The sequence below is a fragment of the Eschscholzia californica genome, unplaced genomic scaffold (assembly GCF_041429995.1).
Source record: "Eschscholzia californica isolate CP2 unplaced genomic scaffold, dmEscCali1.0.p SCAF_6, whole genome shotgun sequence".
NCBI lineage: Eukaryota > Viridiplantae > Streptophyta > Magnoliopsida > Ranunculales > Papaveraceae > Eschscholzia > Eschscholzia californica.
Window position 1 is genome coordinate 35,190,466 of NW_028238483.1, and position 20,430 is coordinate 35,210,895.

The following is a 20,430-nucleotide window of genomic DNA, read 5'->3' on the forward strand; positions in this document are numbered from 1 at the left end:
ACACATTCTCTTGTCATTTGATGAAATTTTTGATGATTCTTATGGGCAAGAAGGGACGACTCAACCAAGAAGGCACGGATACCATATAAACAAGATGAAGATATTTTACTTACTAATTCTTTTATGAAAATCACATTTGATGCGGTGGTCGGGAGTGATCAGAAATATAAAGTGTTTTGACAAAAAATAGCCGACATAATATAATGAGCATGCAAAGAAAGAGCGTTCATACAGAGGTTGTAAATCTCATTTCAGTGAGATAAATTCTGAAAGTCAAAGCTTTATTTCTGCTTTGAGGCTAGTAAAAAAAGTTCAAAAAAGCGGAAGAAACGATTAAGACCGGGTAATTATCCAAACTTTTAATCCCTTTTATTTTCTATCTTCTGACTTTATAATATAAACTTAAAATAAATTTTGTTTCTTTCAGTTATAAAGAGCACTTGATATTGGTTGGGGGGAGGGGGGACAAGAACTTTTTATGTCGTCAGTTGGAGATGAAGTGTTTCCTCTGAAGTTTCTGCTGGTAACACTTGGAAGGTTCGAGTCACTGAGGAATTGAGAGACTGGTGACTTATAATAACATCATAATCTCCATGAAAGAGTGAAATCTCCAAGTAACCATTACTATCTGTTGTGCCAACTAGGCCAGAACTCCACTCTTTGATCAATTTGTCCACGACATCACCGGTGGGGAGGTTCTTGAAATTCTCATCTGTCAAACACATCGTGCTACATCCATCTCCATCTAGACGCCACCCTGCCCATAAGATTATCCCTTGAACTGCAGGATGTGAGTGTGCTTCTCTTAGGACTTGCTCCAAGTAGGATGCCTATTCACAAAACAATGTAAACAAAAGGGTTTTGTTTCAAACATTATTGACGTGAAATAGCTCACATGATAATAAAAAAACGTCTATCTTATAGCGCTGGTTGGACCCAAATAAGTCGGATTGGAAGAGATAAAGAAAACTTCTATCTTATAGCGCTGGTTGGACACAAATAAGTCGGATTGGAAGAGATAAATACCTGGTTTGGGCATTTAACAACGTCGACTTCAGTAAGCCATATGGGGGCTCCAGTTGCAGCAAGAGTATCAATGGAAGCTCTCATGTAAGGAAGATTAGGCGTATGAAAATGACCTTCGAGTCCAATTCCTATAACACCAGCATCTTTAATCTCTCTTAACTTTTCCAGATATTTGGCTGGTGAAGATGTTTGATCTCCACTTTCCTCTATTGTGTTATATTCATTAAGGAACATAGTTGTTTTCGAGTCTAATTCATGGGCTTTCTGAAAGTAAACAGATGAAGCATTCGCCCCAAGAGAATTTTCGAAGAAGGAGAAATGCAAGTTTTCATTCATAACATCCCAAGCTATTAGCTGCCCTGAGTATCTTGACACAACAGACTGAACCCTCTGATCCGTCACTGCTTTAAGTTCCTCCCCACTTAGTGATTTTACCCACCAAGGTTGGTATTTAGGGTCATCCCATAAGATATTGTGGCCTCTAACAGCGATTCCGTGGTCTTTAGCAAATTTAACCATGGCGTCTGGAACAGAGTAGTCTTCTTGGCCTCGAGTGTTTTCGGTTGAATACCATTTCATTTCATTCTCAAATACAGTGACTGAGAACCTTGATGTGAACCAATTCTGATAAGCGGTGTTAGTTAAAATCTGTTTAGTAATAGCTGATCCAAACGGGAAGTTTGGTTTGCCTTGATTAATGGAGATCTTCGCCCCATCTAGAGCTTCACCTTTTGCATTTACTGCCCGAATTTTTACATTCTTCTTACGTACCTTAGCGATACTTTCGTCCTGGTGAGATTTCCATTCTTCTCGACTGAATGGTTGTAATGACACACTATCCACCCATATGTCCGCTTCTATCTCATCACACTGAAAATTTAAAAAAAATCAACGCATTGCCAACAAAATATAAATCTTTTGCTACATGTCTCGTCTTTGACTAACATTAGGGTTTAAAACATGAAGCATTTTCATTCATAGTATGTAATTGAGTTTGTACCTCAAAATAGAGATTGAAAAAGCCAGATGAATCCACAGTAAGACCACCTTTGATCATAGACCAACAACCAAATTCAGCAACCCCAACCGCTGCTGTTGGATATCCAGTTGATGTCTTGAACTTAGCAGATACTACTGCATTTCCTTTACTAACTTGTACCCAAGCTACAACAACACCAAAAACCATAATATTACATTACAAAATTTGTAACCTCTTACGTAATCTTTTTCTCTATTGCCTTTCGAGGCGTTGTATCTCTTCTTTTTACATATATTAAATAAAAAAAAAACTATGTATAAGATCAGAGCATACCAGAAAAAGTGTAGAGGTTATTCTTATCAAGATAAAGCTTCTGGGAGAAACTATCAGATGGTCGTCCTCGGTTATAAGCCACGATGAAATTGTTAGTTTTTGTTCTTCTCCATGTGATAGTTGCATTACCAAATGAAGACCATCCTTTCAAGCCCTTCTTGAACTCTGGGTTGGCAATTATCCCTCCATTATATTGTGGTTTAAGAGGTTTTCTTAAACACTGAAAAATAAAAACACATGAAACTTTTGGTGTAAGTAGGGAAATAATAAGTTCAACAAAAAAAAAAAAAGTAGGGAAATAATAGATAAAGGATCACAAGAAATGCTAAGCAACTAGAATATTTTTCTAGTTCTTGTTTCTAACCTAGTTTTTTCTTCTTGTGTACAATATATTTATAAAGATATATATAATTAGTTGAAATAAATTTGGGAATTTATCGCTGCATGATCCGATCAAATGAGGATGTTCTCTTGTCCTTGAAAATCAGAAAAACTTTTGTTTGAAATACAAAATAAATGTACTTTAATAGTTTGGAAACTTAATAAACTTTTTTTTTGAACTCCAAGCGTTAATATGATATGGATACATCATGAATATATACATGAACTGAATAAACCTGACAGCTACCATCATTAAAAATATATTGTATTGGGTTCTAAAGCCTATATATGGACCCTCACTACAAAGTACGGGTTATCTGTGACGGATTTTTTCCGACGGCTCAATAAAAACGGCCGCAAATAGGCATGATGTTCTGACGGCAGATGGAGAAGTTGTGGGGCATATGTATATTCCCGACGAGTTATTTGCGCGCCGTCGAAAGTGGTTGGTATTAACGACGAGTTCTTACTTAACAACCGACGTAATAAGCACCTTACTACTTGGAAAAATTATACTTTTCTGACGGTTCTTCCTTCCGTCGAAAAAAGTTCCTATTATGACGATGGAAGAGTTTTCTCCGCCAGGAGATGAAATGATTTCCGGACGCGAACGTTTTCGGCAAATTTTCCTGGATATTTTTCGGGAAAACTATTTTCGTCGGCTTTCTCCGTCGAAAATAATTGCCCTAAAACCAATTCCCCCCAAATCTTTCTATCTCTCGCGCTCTCCATTCTCTATCTCTCCAACTCTTTCGCTGAACTCTCTCCCTCTCCATCGCCCCATCTCTCCCTCTCCATCACCCCATCTCTCCCTCTCCATCGCTCCATCTCTCTACATTTTCTCCCTCTCTCTCGGAAGACTCCCTCTCAATCTCTCTTCGTTCTCCATTTTCTCTGTCTCTCTCTCGGAAGAATCGATTGTTGAATCGATTATGTAAACCCGACACTCTCTCTATCTTTCTCTCACTAGTTCTGTAAGTTGATTAAGTTTTGTAGAAATTATTTGTTGATTTAGGGAATTTTTCAATTGTTGATTTAGAACTTTGAACCGATTTAGGAGTTAGGTTGATTTGTTTCTAGGGCATCTCAGAACATGTTTTTAGGTTGAATTTTCAATTTTCTTCATTATTAATTATGTTCATGTTCTCTTCCAGCTGGTTTCCTCTCGTATCTTTACTTTATTTATACTCTTTAATGAAATAGTTAAATATATTTAAAGTGTTTAAGATGACACTTATCTTGTAATTCTATTAATTATTAGAGAATATCCTGTGCCCTAGTGCTTCTAGAGTCGCCCCATTGTATTGTTTTAGGCGATCTCTCTAAACATGTCACCCGACTTTTCATATTTAATATTGCTATATTCTGGATACCCTAACTTTTTGGTATTATTTTTTTTTGTTTCCTTTTCTTAAATTAGTTATTACTTTATTGAGAGAGATTTTAATTACTTTTTGTAACTCTTGAAATCTTTTGTTTATTCTTTCCTTACATTAATTATTTTTTTCTAAGAGCACAGTTATTTTTTTTCTTCAAATAGATTATTTTATTTCTAAGAAGGATTATATTTTAAAATTTGATAAGGGCTTCTAGACAATATCTTTTATTAAAAAAAGATGTTTGTCTCAGTCTTCGTTTTTTCCTTATGTTTTATTATATAGATTTTAGAAAATAAAGATCCTTAGAATTTAATATTAAAATCACAAAATATAAAACCGGTAAATTTATATTTGGAAAAACAAGGAAGTTTAAGATTTTAACACTCATTTTTGTTAGGAAGATCTTTCAAAGAAACAATTTTGCAAAGAGTTTAGTTTCTCTTTATGTCCTTTAGATATTTGTTATTTCTCAAAACTATCCTAAGTGATCTCGATGAACAAACTCACAAGGAAGCAAAAAAGACCTTTTTTCGTTCCATCTTTAATTTCATCGACTACCAGAATGATGAAAATAGTTAATGATTCTTTACATTCTTTTCTCACTCAAAATCTGAATGTGAAATTTTATTTCGCGAAAAAGATTTTTTTTCTCCAATGCAAGGAAGAATATTTAAGTTTCATATATGTTCTCTCATTAATTACAAAATGTAAGTATACCTCAGTTATTGCAGAATAATCATAAGATAAAGCATCAATTGTACAACCTGCAATAAAGAAACATCATCATAGAGATTCACACCAATAAAATTAGTTATATTTTTTAATAGTTCCCTTTCTAAGATGATATTTTTAAGAGAGTATTTTTCTCTCAAATGGCAATTTTGTAAACAACCTGTCATTCTTCGTATCCCAATGTTCAGTTTTTCATATCATACTTCAATATAGAAGATGATAATACATAAAGTCCCCCATTTTGAAATTGAAACGCACTAGCCCTAGGTATGTCTCTTCTTGTCGGCACAGGCAGTTCCATCAAATTTAAAAATTGAAAAGAGAAATCAGATAATTGAGTTGGGGTGTAATTTCGTAAAAATAAAGAGAAATTATTTTTGTGTAAATTTGAGACAAATTCGGAACATATAATCTCAACCTTTGGAGATTTGTTTGGGATAATCTTGGCTGTTGAAGAGGAAGGGATACTCTAAAAAAAGATACGCTCTTTCTTTATTATATAAATTGTAATCCATAGAATTGGTGAAATATGTGTTAGGAGCAGACATATTTACCTGTTAACAATATAGTGAACAGAAGGAAAAACAAATGTTTCACATTAAGAGTCTCCATGATTCCTGCCTACAATACTCATAAAAAGTTAATCAAAATATGCCCTTGCAAGGACTAAGAGAAAAAGAAAATTCTAGCTAGCTAGAAAGAGAAAAATCTAAAGAGAAAGAAAGAAAACAGAGAAATAGTAAGAAGGTGAAAGTTTAGTGCTTACAGAGGCAGAAGATTCAAGTTAAGAGAAAAAAAGATCGAAACTATAGTTGTTTTCTTTTTTGTTGAAAAGAAACTATATATAGGGGGTTGGATATCCCATTCTGTCACATATAAAGGGAAAATTTGTATTATATAGACTTTTTTATTGAAATTTGTATTTATATAGATATATAGATGAATATATTTTTTCATTATGAAACTACTGATTTAGGAAGACAATAGCATGGCAAAAATACAATATTCTTATTTTAAAAACGGAAGTTTGAATTTGGAGATTCGAGAGACAAGATTATAAGTTTTCCACCTTATTGTCTAAATTGTTGTAATTATTTATATCATTCCACAGAAGGTAGTAAATAAATTTGGTGATATATATTTTTAGGACAACGGAAGAATTTATGTGTGATCAGTATCTCTAGAAGAAACAGTGTGATTTCTAGAATTTATTTAGGATCTCTTTGTTACATGAGAAATTTTTGAATGGGAAAGTCAACTATTTCCAATGGGAAAGAATATCAGTATCTTCTGATGTGACATTATGTTTGAATTGGTTTGTCGGAATGTAGGAGGAACTGATTGTCTTTCAAAAATGATATATAAAGTTGTTGCTCAACAACACAAAAATAAATAACTTTTTGACTATTTGAAGTAGAAAAATAAATTAGTTCGGTAATGCAAAAACCTCTTACTTCAATCAAGTTAAAATTTGACTTTATTTTAAAGTGTATTTTTTTTATGTTAAAATTAAGTAACTAATGTTAAATATAAACATGAATGTTACTTCATCTATTTTTTTTTCTGGCACCACATCAATTAATAACTGAACCTTGTCGTTCCGCTCATATAGCTGCCACGAAAGTTGCTAAAGAATCTGGTGCATTAGTTTCATATGATCCTAATGTTAGGTTACCTCTCTGGCCTTCACCTAAAGCGGCTCGAGAAGGCATCAAAAGCCTATGGAAAGAAGTTGACTTCATTAAAGTAAGCGACGAAGAAGTAGGGTTTCTAACTGAAGGGGATCCAGAAGATGAGAAGAATGTGCTTTCACTTTGGTATGAAGGATGTAAGCTCTTAATTGTCACTGATGGAGAAAAGGGTTGTAGATACTTTACAGAAAGATGAAGAGGAAGAGTCGAAGGATTTTCAGTAACTACAGTCGATACAATTGGAGCTGGTGATGATGGAATTTCATTACTCATGCATATAAATTATGAAGAACACAAATAATGTAAGTAACCCAAGATCTCTATTTGATGAATTAAAAAGATGTAAAAGGTTGTAGGTACTTACCCGAATCCATAGCTTGAAGATACAGTAGATTTCAGTGTTACCCTTATCATTTGGACAAGATCTTCTAAACTTTGAGAATGTACGTTTGTTTCAGATTTCTCAAAAATGGGAGTTGAGAAATCACGTCTCATCTCTGGTTTAGGGATTTGCCCTGAATAAAATAGGAACTGCCTAAGTGGTTACTAGCAGTTACCAAAGTAATTATTAAAGAGCCCTGATTCTTTGATAATCACTTTTGAGGGCTCTACACATAACATATTGATACTATGCTCCCCACACTTTAAACTGATATTATATGGTCCATAATGTATAAATTGATCAGATCACTTTTAGGATCCTTAAGTAAAATAACATGTATTATGTAATTAATACATATATTAGTCCACATTAGTCATTAGTATTAAAAAATACTAACATGTGACGCGTTTGTTAGATCAATTCTTTGTTCAATTGTTAGAGATTCAAACATCTTTGAAAATGAATTAAAGTTGAAAGAAGCATTGTGATTTGCAAATGCTTGTGGTGCTCTTTGTACTACTAATAAAGGAGCAATTCCTGCCCTACCTGATGTTGCTGCAGTTGAAGAACTCATCTCATCCAACAAACCTAATTAAATATGTTTCTTATATATATATATATATATATATATATATATATATATATATATATATATATATATATATATATATATAGTTATTTATTTCTGATTTCATGCTTTAATTAGTAATCTAAGAAGTCAAAAGAGCTTCTATAGAACCTTTTTTTTTTCTATATTTTTTTCTTAATCTATCAGTAGTAGGGATATATATGATGAAGTTTATAATTTTTTTAAAGATCTCTTTTATAGCATTTTCTTTGGTATATAGTTTTTGTGAGGAAGGATTTGATTTTTGCTTAAATAGATACAGGGACGGAACCAAGATTTCTAGCAAGACGGGACAGGCTTAAAGTACTATAAGTCAAACATGTAAATATTACGTAAATGTGTACGAACTTCACAAATTATTAAGCATATATGTACAAATCTTGTAATAGTCCCACATTGCTCACAAGAGTGTCCAGAGACTGGGCTATATGTGTAAGCTCAAGCTTAGTAAGTACCGAGGCCTTTTGGGTAGGCTTGTGGTGCCTTCGCCAAGAACAAAACCCCGTACCCGTGTGGGCTTGGGCCTGGGTGGTTAAAGCGGGGACAATATCGGCAACTGCTCTAAGGCTTGGGGCGTTACAAATCTTGATAGAGAAAAGTGACAAATTTAGTAAACCAGACCCTAGAAGCCTGTTTGAGGCCATATAAAGCTTTGTGAAGATGACAAACATAATTTTATTTACCCTTCTGTTCAAAATCAGGAGGTTTTATTATAAAGACTGATTCATCCAAAGTACCATGTAAGAAAGCATTTGATACATCTAGTTGTTTCACATTCCATGCTCTTCTTACTGCAATAGTAAGAACAAGTCTGATTGTATTTGCCTTGACCACATGACTAAATGTTTGAGCATATTCCGCCCCTTCTTGTTGATGAAAGCCCTTTACAACAAGTCTGGTCTTATATCTTTCAATAGACCCATCACTCTTTTGCTTCAATCTAAATACCCACTTGCATCCTAGAATGTTCATGTACTATGAAATGGTACAAGGGACCAAGTTTCATTTGGCTGAAGAGCTGAATATTCTTCATTCATTGCTTTATACCATTCAGTATGCTTTGCTGCCTCCTTATAAGTTGTGGCTTTAGTGGGTAAATGTAGTATTGAAAGAAAGGTCATATTTAACATGTGAGGAGATGAATAATGAGCCACAAAGTCTGTTGGTAATTGTTTGCTTTTGATAATGCCATTTTTGCCCCTAGTGACTATTTGATCAGTCTGCTGAAGTGGTACTTGTCCCTGTGAATTAGCTGGTGGACTAGTTTGTAAACTAGGTGAACCTAATTCATTTGAGGACATGTATCTCTGTCTGGAAGTGGCTGGTAAGCAAATACTTGTACTTGATGTACCCACTTCATTTAATATAGGCTGTTGCTGAATAATAGAGGATAATGGTAATGAAATAAGAGGCTCTATATTCTGATCACTACTAGGCATATGGAAAGTTGCTTTCATCAAAGATAACTTGTCTATAAATGTAGATTCTTTTGGTGGTAGGTTCATAACATCCATATCCTTTGTGTTCATGACCATAACCCAAAAAGACACATTTTAAGCTCTTAGGACTTAGCTTATCATGTCTAAGTTCTCCTATATAAGGATAGCAAACACATTAAAAAATTCTAAGATGTGTGTATTTAGGAGCAATATGAAATAAGACCTGAAATGGAGTAGACCCTTGTAATGTTGGCGTGGGTATTCTATTTATGATATAGACAACAATACTAAATGCACCAAATTATAGAAATTTAGCTAAAGATGAATGAAAAGATAAGGTGTTACCTAATTCTGTGATGTGTTTATGCTTCCTCTCAACTTTGCCATTCTGCTGTGGAGTATAGGGACAAGAAGGCCTGAATATTATGCCATTGGCATCCAGAAATTTCCTGAAATCCCCTTGCTTTAATTCATGAGCCCCATCAGATTGGAAATACACCATTTTTTTCTTGAGAAGGTTCTCATTTGTTGTTTTAAAGTGGGTAAAACACTTGAGACTATCAGTTCTAGTCTTCATTGGATAAATCTAACTATACCTACTGAAACCATTTGCTCCATTTGGTGTGGTAACAGGGGCTGGTCTCCAAACATTACAATGTACCAACTGCAATGGAGTGGTAGTAGATGTTGTTGAAGATTGAAAAGGTAAACACTTTCTTTTCCCAAGTTCACAGGATTCACAAAATGCTTTTTCACTTGAAATGGTTACTGCATTTTTACTTTCTCTTTGAAGTTGTTTGATAACACCACTATGTGAATGACCAAGTCTAGCATGCCATGTATCAAAAGTTGTAGCTACTTGTGCTATATGAGCCACCATACTCTCTGCCAATATAGAACTTGTTACTTCAATAGGATATAGATTATTTTTCACTGGTCCTTCAGCAAGAATTTTCTTTGACCAAATATCCTTAATGCTATACCCCCATGACATAAATTCAACAGAACAAGAGTTCTCCATGGTAAATTTTGAAATTGATAATGAGTTTTTTTTAGACTTGGTACACGTAACACCTTGTTTAGATAAAAAAAAACAAGCAGAAGTTGACAATTTGGAGTTACCTATATTAGTAATTGACAGGAACTTACCACTACCTACCATGACTGCCTCTAACCCTTGATATGGTTGAGAATTGAATATGTTTGCAGCCATATGGGTCATATGGATGCTGGCTCCTGTATCTGCTATCCAAGATGTATCTTTGTCTCTTGTAGAATCAGAAATCCTGTGAGATATAGTAACATGACATTCTTCTTGTGAGCTCATTATTTGAAATGCATCTGTCTGTGAACCCATATATATATATATCATCCATTTCAGTAACTATAGCAGTGTGACATTCCTGAAAGATATCATCTTCATCACTTTGATATTCATATACCATTGCGTTACTACATTCAAGTAAAGACTCATTTGTATAGGAATAAGAATTGGGTTCCATGTTATCATCATGTTTTGCTATTTCTTGCTGATCTTGTGCTTCTGTGTGATACCCAGAATGAGGTTTGTTTGGCTTATATCTGAAGTAACACACCTCTACTGCATGACCCCACTTTTTACAAATTCCACAAGGAACAGAGGTAAAGTCAAAATCCTCTGCTTTTTGATTCTTATATTGGGCAGATTGATTTGAGATGGGAGGAACTGAGCTATCTCTTTTAACATAGGCTTGATTTTTATAATAGGTGGGGGATGGTTTGGCAATAGGCCTTTGATGTTGTCTTTGATTTGATCTCTTAACATAATCAGCCTCTTGATCCAACTCCTTTGTTATCAACCATTGCTCATGTTGTATTAGTCTAGACTTCAATTGAGCCAATGAAAGATGTTCATTATTGGCTCTTAATGCTATGGTAAATTGATCATAGTCAGAATTCAAGCCCTGAATAGCCAGTCTGACTAATTCTGATTCACCAATTCTGGCATGAAAAGATAGAAGGGAATATGATATTTGTTTTAATTCCCTAAGATATTCTGCTATAAATGAATTGCCCTTCCTAATGGTTTGCAATTTCTTTCGCAACTGGTCTTCTTTGATTCGAGACCCTCATTATTGGTAAGTTCTAAGTACTCCCATATATCTTTTGTTGATTTCAGTCCATAGGTATCACAACAAATTGATTTTGACAGTGTACTTTTGAGATAAGACCTAATGAAACTCTCTTTGCTCCTCCACTGCTGAAATTCAGGATTAACCTGTTCTATCCCATGGACTATCTTTAAATGAGGTGGTTCCTCCAAGGAACCATTTACAAACCCTAACATCCAGAAGTGCTAAGTAAAGTCTCAACTTGGTCACACCACATTAGATAATTAGAGTCATCAAGTTTTTTTGTGATGAAACTCGTAACATCAGAAATAGGTGGGAGATTACCTGAGTTGGAAGAAGCCATGACTGAATATCAATGAAGCTGACGAGAAGCACGAAAAAACAATAAGTTTGTATGATTCTGATCTTTACTTCTTGATCTTTATATCTGAAATGAATGATTTCTGAATGATATTTGTTGGTTTGATTCTAATCTTTAATTTTGTTTGATGTTAAATATTACGAGATGTTTGATGTTGCGATTGCTGTTGATGCTCTTAAGGAAACCCTAGTTTTTGGATCTAACCTGAAAATTTGATACCATGTGAATTTTCTTAAGAACACTTCAATTTTATTTCAACCAATCTCCCTAGTTCTATTACATTGATATGTATAGAATTTTAGAGAAAGGGGGAGAAGACAATTATTAGTTAGAGAAAGTTAAACCTAATAACAGAAATTTAGAGACTAGTTAAGAACTAATTCTAACTAACTCTAGCAACTTCTAGCTAATTCTTGATTCCTTTATTCAGGTATTAAGAGAGGAGGCTGCATGTATAATTTGTTTTCACAGTTGAGCTGGGTGTGGGCTTGGATATCTTCCGTTGGGCTGTCTCGAAATGACTTGTGATACAAAAGATGATATGTAATCCTAATCCTTTTATTTCTTCAAATCCCAAGATCTAACACTTCCCACTTGTGGCGTTGAAGAAACATGTATAGCGTGGTTAATTATGTGTAAGCGGGAAATTTGTTTTCCAACGGCGTGACCACCCGTCGGAAAAAGGCATATTTTTTACGGCATCAAAACTATTTTGTGTCAAAAATTGGGCAAAAAAATTCCTGACGCAGAAATTTTCCGCCTGAAAATTTTCCGTTGAAATTATTTTCGACGGAAAATGGAAACTATTTCAGGTCGACGAAAATAGTTTTGCCCTAATATTGCCCGGTCTCTATCTAAGATCTCACTTTCGAGCTCTCTCTCTCTCTCTCATTCTCACTATCACCCTGGGGTTATATTTATTGTCTTCTACAAATTCTAGCAAACATCAGCAGGAAGGGAGTGTAGTTGTCTTGTCCTCCATCAATCTTGACCCAAGGTGTAGATTCTTTCCCGATATCACTGTCTTCTCCTCGAAAATTAGGGCATTCTTTCTTTTCTGATGTTGATGTCAGGGAGAGAGGGGTCAATCTATCCAATTCCCTCATTGTTTGGTCTGGTTTAGTGATAAATGTTTATGATAATTACCATCTCCATGTATTGCTTGCGAAACTATCCATAAATTTTGTTATTGCTCTTAATACCTTAACTCAAGTTTGTGGTACTTGTAGATAGTGTTTGTGTCTCTTGTTGTAGGTTCTGGTTTCCGGTGTTGTTGACGCAGACGCTTTCATAGCACGTGGAATGTTGAAGCGTGCTATTGCTGTCACAAATTCAAATAGTCAATAAAGGTGCTATTGCTGTCACAAATTCAAATATTCAATAAAGGTGAATATGAACTGAACTATTTTTGTACATTCTAACTTAGGATTTCTAATATGGCCTAACCATCTAATTATGTTATTAGTCTTTTTATTTGATCAACTCTTATTAGGCGGGCTATTTTTCATCTCCTGCTAAATTTTGTCCCCTCTTGTAGTTGGTCGTATTGTTAATATCCGTGCTGCTCCAAAATTTTTTGATGGTGAAGTTGAGGTGCTGCCAATTTTTTTGGCTCCTAATTTTTTTTTCAAAATGTATTGTTAATTTCTGCTAAAATGTAATTGGTCACAGTGTATTGATATTCTGCTAATCTGTGTGTTGTACTAGTTTAAATTTAAATTATTATTCTTTTTATGTTTCTAAACTTCGGTTCCCATTTTTTTTTATAAAAATAAAAATTATTCCGACGGCTTTTGTCAACTGTGCGTCGGAAATAGACTTTTTTGATGGAGGGGTGTCATCGGAAAAACTATTTGTTACGCTTTTTGACAACTTGCTGACGTTTTCCACCGTTGGAAATAATTTTTCCGACGGATTATTCTTGTTTGTGACGGTTTTATTCCGTCTAAAATAGGCTGCACTTTTGTAGTGAGTATTACAAAAATTTATGGGTCGTCCTAGATTGTGCTATTACGTCTCTATGAATTAGAGAAATAAAGTATTAGTTCATAATGAAATGCGTAATTCTGTGTTCTACAAAAAATAGTATCTCTACTATTTCTTATTTTCACAAAAAGTTTTATCCTTCTATCATGTAACAACAATAATTACTACCGTTGCATAGGATATAGATATATTCTATAACGAAACACATAAATGATCACGTCAAAAATACGATCAAATTGATTTCTAGACATTCTTACTTTACAACTTCGTGCATGCATGGAGAACAAGAACATGGACCTGTTTAGTAACGTTATTAATCAAGAAGATATTCGATAAAAACAACTGATGGGACTAGAATGCTACTCATGTATAATCTTAAAAGTTCGGCGGTTCATAGTTAAATATAATTAAAAGAATAATTTAGACTTTTACACATAACCATTATAAAATAACTCATGTAAACCGGTAATATAAAATTTCACGTATACAATGTATTTAGATAAAAAGAATCTTTTTCTCAGAAATGGAACAACTAATTCAATCAATTTTAGTAAGACAATGGCTTGTTTCTAATTTTAAGAGGTGTCATATCTTTACAAATTTAGACAAAATATAAATATTAATCAATGATGATAGTTTGATCATATATTAAATAGTATCTTAGTATTTTTGTTGTTTTTACTTCAAATTTTATTAAAGTATTATGGAAAACAACCATTTATATCGTTGCATGTGTAGGATTCCAAAAGATTTATTCCCTAATATCAAACACAAATGATTACGTTGAGTTCATAGGAAATAATGGATCTATCCACAGATTTATTCCCTTATATCAAACACAAATGATTACGTCGAGTTCATTGGAAATAGCGGATGAATCAACAGATTTATTCCCTTATATCAAGCACAAATGATTACGTTGAGTTCATTGGAAGGAATGGACCAATCGATTGAAATATATCCTCAATGATTTGTCCGCAAAACTTTCTTTACGAGGAAGATGTACAACACCTATTCTGAAACGGCACCAATTCGAAAGGACACCCCTAATCACTATAAATCCACTAGTAAAGTTCTATTTCTCTTATACAGTAAAGTTGTCGAATTTAATTAGTCTTCACTATTCTTTGTTGATCACATTTACATGACTGATACAAGACTTTGTCCTCATCTTATTCGATTCCAAAAAGTCCACATTGCAACTGTTCAGTTTTTTAGTTTTAACTATGAAAAAACCCGTCGAAATTGTTCGTCGGGTGATAGCTTTATTGGTAGTGGTTGAAAGATGTGGGTCGAAGGGTCTTTTCGAAAACATGTTTTCAGAGAAAGACATAATTCAACCGATTTATTACGAAATAGTTTCGTGCTTAGAGTCTATTAAACCAAATAGTGTCAAACCTAGGGAGTACAATGATACTCCTTACTTGTGTTTAGCGTTGGGTGACACGTCGATAAACCGAAGATTTTTCTACTACAATCAAGAATACATGCGTAATGCCATAGAAGAAGTAATGGCAAATATTTACAATTTTCCCCCGAAAAATCCCAGTGTAGAAGGTACTAGCACTCAAGGTGCACTTACTCTCTCAAAGTCGAACTTGAACCCAAATGCTAGCCCATTTGTTCGGGAGAAAACATCAAAATACCAAAGGTCGTTGTTCCTTACTTTCTCTAAAAATGCTCCACTACGCCGAGATGAAATAATGGTCTTCTTCGCTTCGTAAGTCTTATCAGTCTTTTTATGTTTTAAAAAAAATAAATATATATAATGTGTTAAACATCAATAAATTTTTTGTGTATTGTGCCCAAAAATGGATTACCACAAAATATAGTAGCATCTATAACACATTTTAGAATGTATACCTTTAATAAATAAATTATTTGATTTATTATTTTGTGATGTTAGGAACTGGGGCCCGGTAGTGGAGGAAGTGTCACTGGAAAGAAGAAGCAACCCTGTGTTTGGGCGTATCGTGTTCAACAATTCATCTATAATACCGATAATATTAAACGGCAAACAAAAGATTAAATTCCATGTGAACGGCAAAGACATCTGGGCTGGATTCTTCAAGAAGGAAAATAAAAGATAATGGAGAAATAGGGCTTTCTTCAAGTATCTTTGGGCTGCTTATGATTTAAGTTAGCAACTTAGCATACCAAACTAGTTTGAGAATATTAGGTTATAGAAAGAGCACTAGACCCGTTATGAAGTTGTTGTACTAGCTGACATACCTATGGGATGTTATTGGTTTCTTTTATCATAATTAATGGATATATCGATCAGTTGAAAATAATTAATGAAGTTTTACAAATTAGTTTTTGACTTCACATGGTTTAAATTTTGTAATTTTCTTTATAATCATATGGTCTTTCAATTTGTCTTAACGACTAATAGTGCTCCAGATACATTTTACGCGTTTTTGTAGCTGCCTCTCTGTTCTTTTGTTAAAACTATAACATATTGTACAGGGATAAAAGCCCATTATTAAGAAATTTTTTTTCTTGTTGAAAGAGAATTTCTTTTCAATAATGTCATATTCCCAAGTACCACGCAGTTGGCTTCCCACTAATCGTTTATATTACGAACGTCTACTTAAATGTCCATTCTTAACATAAACATTTTTATAAAAAAAATTTAACTATTATAAGACGTAAAACTTTTAAACAAAATTTTATAGTAGTAAATTTTGATCGGCAAATGGATTAGGCTGGGCAAAGCAAAAATTGTTAAAAAACATTCATGAATTGTCCTTAAAAATAAAAGGTAGGATGGATGACATTCTTACTTTTCCATCTTTGAACTATTAGGTTGTGACATTTGCAATGAGATGCAGGTCTACTATAAATTGCATTCCAGTCTACACACCCAAATTCTCTCTTCTGTTTTAAAATTTGAAAAAATAATAAATGGTATAAACAGAATATAGATAGGTTCTACTACATCATATTATAGGTAAATCTATAGTATTTTGTATACATTTGTATACAGTTTATCATAACATTATGAAGATATAATAACTTTCGTGTATTGTGTTGTATGCTTTTTTTTTTTTTGTTGAACTATGTATTATGTTGTATGCTAGGTTGGTAAAGTGAAAATGTCAATAACATTAAGTTCATAGATCCAGTTGGATGCAAAGGTTTTATAGGTTGCTTCACTATTAATATACCCCCAAAGTCGGGGATTGTTTTACTTGTTAATAATAACAATATTGTTATAAAATATGAGGTCATGGATTCTTAGCCCAAACCCAAAAAAATATTGGCTGACTTGATTGGAGCCACCCGTTCATTTTTTGAAAGGCCGAAGCTTTGAGGAATAAAAAAAATTCTCCGCAGAATAAAGAGTTTACAATAAATATTGACTCAGTGGCATTTTTTAGTCCAAAAATCGGCTTGATCAAACATTGGCTCATAATTTTCATCTTCTCTCTCCCACTGTCTCGCACCATCTCTCTCTTGTTCTCTTATTCTTTCCCTCTCCTTCTCTTAGTCTCTCTCGATTTATCATTGTCTATCTCTTAATATTTCTCTCTATTGCTCTCACTATCTATGGCTCTCGATCTCACTGTTTTTCTCCCAATCTCTCACTGTTTCTTAACCGATCTCTCATTCTCTCTCTGTATCTCTCTATCTCTCCCACAAACACTGCTTCGGTAAAGGGAAGTGTTCCCTTCGTCGGTACCTGACATCGACGATTTCGTGGCCACGAACTCTGTGATTGTCGTAGAGAGATCTATACAGACCGAGAGGGAGAAAGACTGCGAGAAAGGGAGATAAAGACTGCAAGAGAGATATAGATAGTGAGAGAGAGATATGTCTACAACGAGAGAAATAATGAGAGTGATCTACAGTGAAAGGGAGAGAGATCTAGAGTGAGAACGACAGAGTAATAGTCAGTGACAGAGAGATGGAGAAAGAGAGAGAAAACGAAAGCAACAAGAGAGAGGGTAACAATGAGGTAGAGAGGAAAGAAAAAAGGTGGCAATGGTGGTCGCAATGGTGGTGGTGGAAAGTTGTTGTGGTTAACGTGATAAAGAGGATGAAGATTAGGGGGCAATGTTTGATCAAGTGAGTTTTTGGACTAAAATAAAATATTCCCCCGATACAAAAAAAATATGGATTCCGTGGAGAATTTAAGATGACGTATTAACGAGGCGATCGTGCACAACCTAGGATTCCAACGTACAATGTTATAAGAAAGTTACGTATTAACAAGGCGATCATGCTCCCAATATATCAAATCCAAAAAGTTCTTTTAAGATGATATACGAAAGGTTTTTCTATTTTTTCCTTTGTTTTAGCAATTCAACATTGTGTCGTTAGTCTTTGAATTTCTTTATGTTTCGTTAGTCTTTGAATTTCTTGTAATTTGGGTCGAGCAAAGGCCCCACTTATCATATTCAAAAAAAAAACATTGTGTCATTGGGTCAACATTTGGTAGCCCAAGTGGTCAATTATGTTGACATAAACTCCACCCTGGAGGTCCCAGGTTCGATAAGCTGAAGAGGTGGATTTCATGATTTATTGAACTTGAGTTATTAAGGTATAAATAATGTTTAGTTGGGATGTTAGGCCTCCCGTATGTCAACAAAAAAAGATATAAATAATGTAATAATTTTACGGGCTTTAAGCCATGTTTAGTTGGGATGTTAGACCTCTTATGGGTTTATCTTAGTTGTGTTTATCACACCTTCAGGATGTATCCATGCCTTGTAATGACTAACGTATAACGTAGTCGATTTCTCAAAAAAAGAAACATTGTGTCATTGGGAGATTAATTATCCTGCCGCCTCACTGCCTCTCCTTTTAATTCTAAAAATACGTGGACACCCTTTACATTGATAACTACTCTAATAAGACAAGTGTAAACGTAAGTTAAATCAGGCGGCCGAAAACTCTGAAAGCGATTTGGCGGGTCTCAAACCAGGTTGAGTGTAGAGACCCATATCCAAGACACTTCCTACACATGTCTTAATAAAAAAGGGTTTTTTGGGCTTACCCCCTCGTCAGTAATTGGTAATTGAGTTTACCCCCCTCAATAATGGGTAATTGAGCTTACCCCCTTGGACTTACTATTAGTGACAAAAACACAAAAGTTATGTTTGACGTACGTGAAATAATTGCCACTACCAAGAACAATTGTTCTTCAATATGATTCATATTAGGGATTCTACCTCATTTTATTGTTTGATTTGGTCAAAAATATGATTATTAAAGATTGATTTTGTTTATATATTATTTACTTTCTGATTTTCTTATCACATACCAAACATATCCTTAGTAGTTTTGACAAAAAATCTAAATTCAAGGGGGTAAACTCAATTACCAATTACTAAAGGGGGTAAACTCAATTACCAATTAATTGTGAGGGGGTAAGCTCAAAAAACCCAATAAAAAATTAGGAGATAATCTATTATTAGCAATTATATTAATTTGTGTATATATATATATATATATTACATGTTACTGTGTCTGTAGTTGTTCAATGTGTGAAGTTTTTGTAATATAGATTCACTCAATTTCAATCAATATAAACACAAAAGAGGGTATCATAATTGATCACCTCATTTTGCTGAATCTCCTAGAAAATGGATTTTTTTTTAATGTAAATCAATAATAGATAATCTCATATGCGCTAGTACCTTCTTCAGAGGAAATTGAAATATTTACATTATAACAGGTTTTCGTAAACTTGGCAATACCATTATGGATGTGATTCTAGTTGTAGTAGAAAATATTTGTTTAATCAGCAGAGTAGGAGCAAAAAAATAATATGAATGTGTATCATTAAATTTCGTAGATTATGCAATATTAGTTTCTATACCTTCGAAGCAAAGAATCTCTTTCCTTAAACCAAGGCCAATTTCAATGAGTTGTTTATGGTTTCAAAATAATTGTTGATTTCTATTAGGCGATCCAAATCTTTTAGGACAATCACTCGGCCCACTACTTGAATTGATTTTCTTATATTTTTTTACAAGAAAACAGAGTAACTGGATCTCCTTAAAATGATGGGAAAATTATTTTGTGTTCTAGATTAGGATGAATGTAATGAAGATTGATTCCAATGAATGATTAGCTATAGAAATTTTGTGATGTCACATTGTTGTTTTATAATGATGTTTCCTCTTTGAGACCTTTGACTTGGTTGATTTTTTTTGGAATTGTAATTCTCTCTCAATAGCTATCTCTTTCATAATTTATACAAACAAAATAAAATTATATATCTAAAAGATTTGAGCATGAATAAGACTTTAAGGGCAATATCTCAAAGATATTGATTGTTAATGGGTGCAAGATCCAAAAGATACTCCATAAATCACTATAAAACAAGGAGGAAACATCTCAAGTCTCAGACATCAAGTTCAAGGAACACTCGCCCTTACGAATTGAAGTCTAAGGTTGATGCTCTTTCTAAAGGTTTTCATCTAGAACGAACTGAAATATAGGTCTTCTTTTCACTGTAAGTATATTATCCCTTGTTTTATTTGTTTAAATACGTTTTCTAATTCACAAATGTTTATCAAGTAACATCACTTGAACATGTTGTCTTCCTCACGGTCATTATAACCAAACAAGTTTCTCTCTTTTATAATCCTAAAAACAGTTTTCTCTACAAAGTGATATGTAAGATGCTATGTGATATTTGAGTCCCCTTCGTGTAGTGAGATAAGGACAAAAAAGGATAAAATGTACAACATAGAATATTTAAAAACGGTATAGATTTTTAAATTAAATCTAATAATTTTTACAGACTAAATGTTGAGAGTAAGAATTATAGTTTAGTTGGAAAGCATTTTATACCTCGAACATGAGCTCATGAGTTCAATACACCCTTTTGTCAATTTTTTGTTTATTTCTTAACTCGTTGTTGTCTTGAACATGTTAGTGATAACAACAACTATTAGTTATGAATAATAAATTAATTTAGTTTGTATGTTTAAAGATTAGTCATGAAATTCAATAATTAGTGTTTAATTTTTGACGTGTTTGGAGCAA

General features: G+C 33.7%; 1 protein-coding gene and 1 pseudogene across 1 annotated transcript; one reads left to right on the forward strand and one right to left on the reverse strand.

The window, feature by feature from the left end:
* Positions 1 to 476: 476 nt before the first annotated feature.
* Positions 477 to 5,442, reverse strand: LOC147534073 (endo-1,4-beta-xylanase 5-like). The gene is made up of 6 exons (XM_086650088.1): positions 5,385 to 5,442; positions 4,816 to 4,862; positions 2,339 to 2,558; positions 2,027 to 2,190; positions 1,027 to 1,896; positions 477 to 830 (listed from the first exon to the last, which is right to left on the reverse strand). The coding sequence occupies exons 1-6, from the start codon at positions 5,440 to 5,442 to the stop codon at positions 477 to 479; spliced, it is 1,713 nt and encodes a 570-aa protein (XP_086506214.1).
* A 923-nt stretch (positions 5,443 to 6,365) lies between these two features.
* LOC147534074 (fructokinase-2 pseudogene) lies at positions 6,366 to 7,499 on the forward strand (annotated as a pseudogene).
* The last annotated feature ends 12,931 nt before the right edge of the window (positions 7,500 to 20,430 follow it).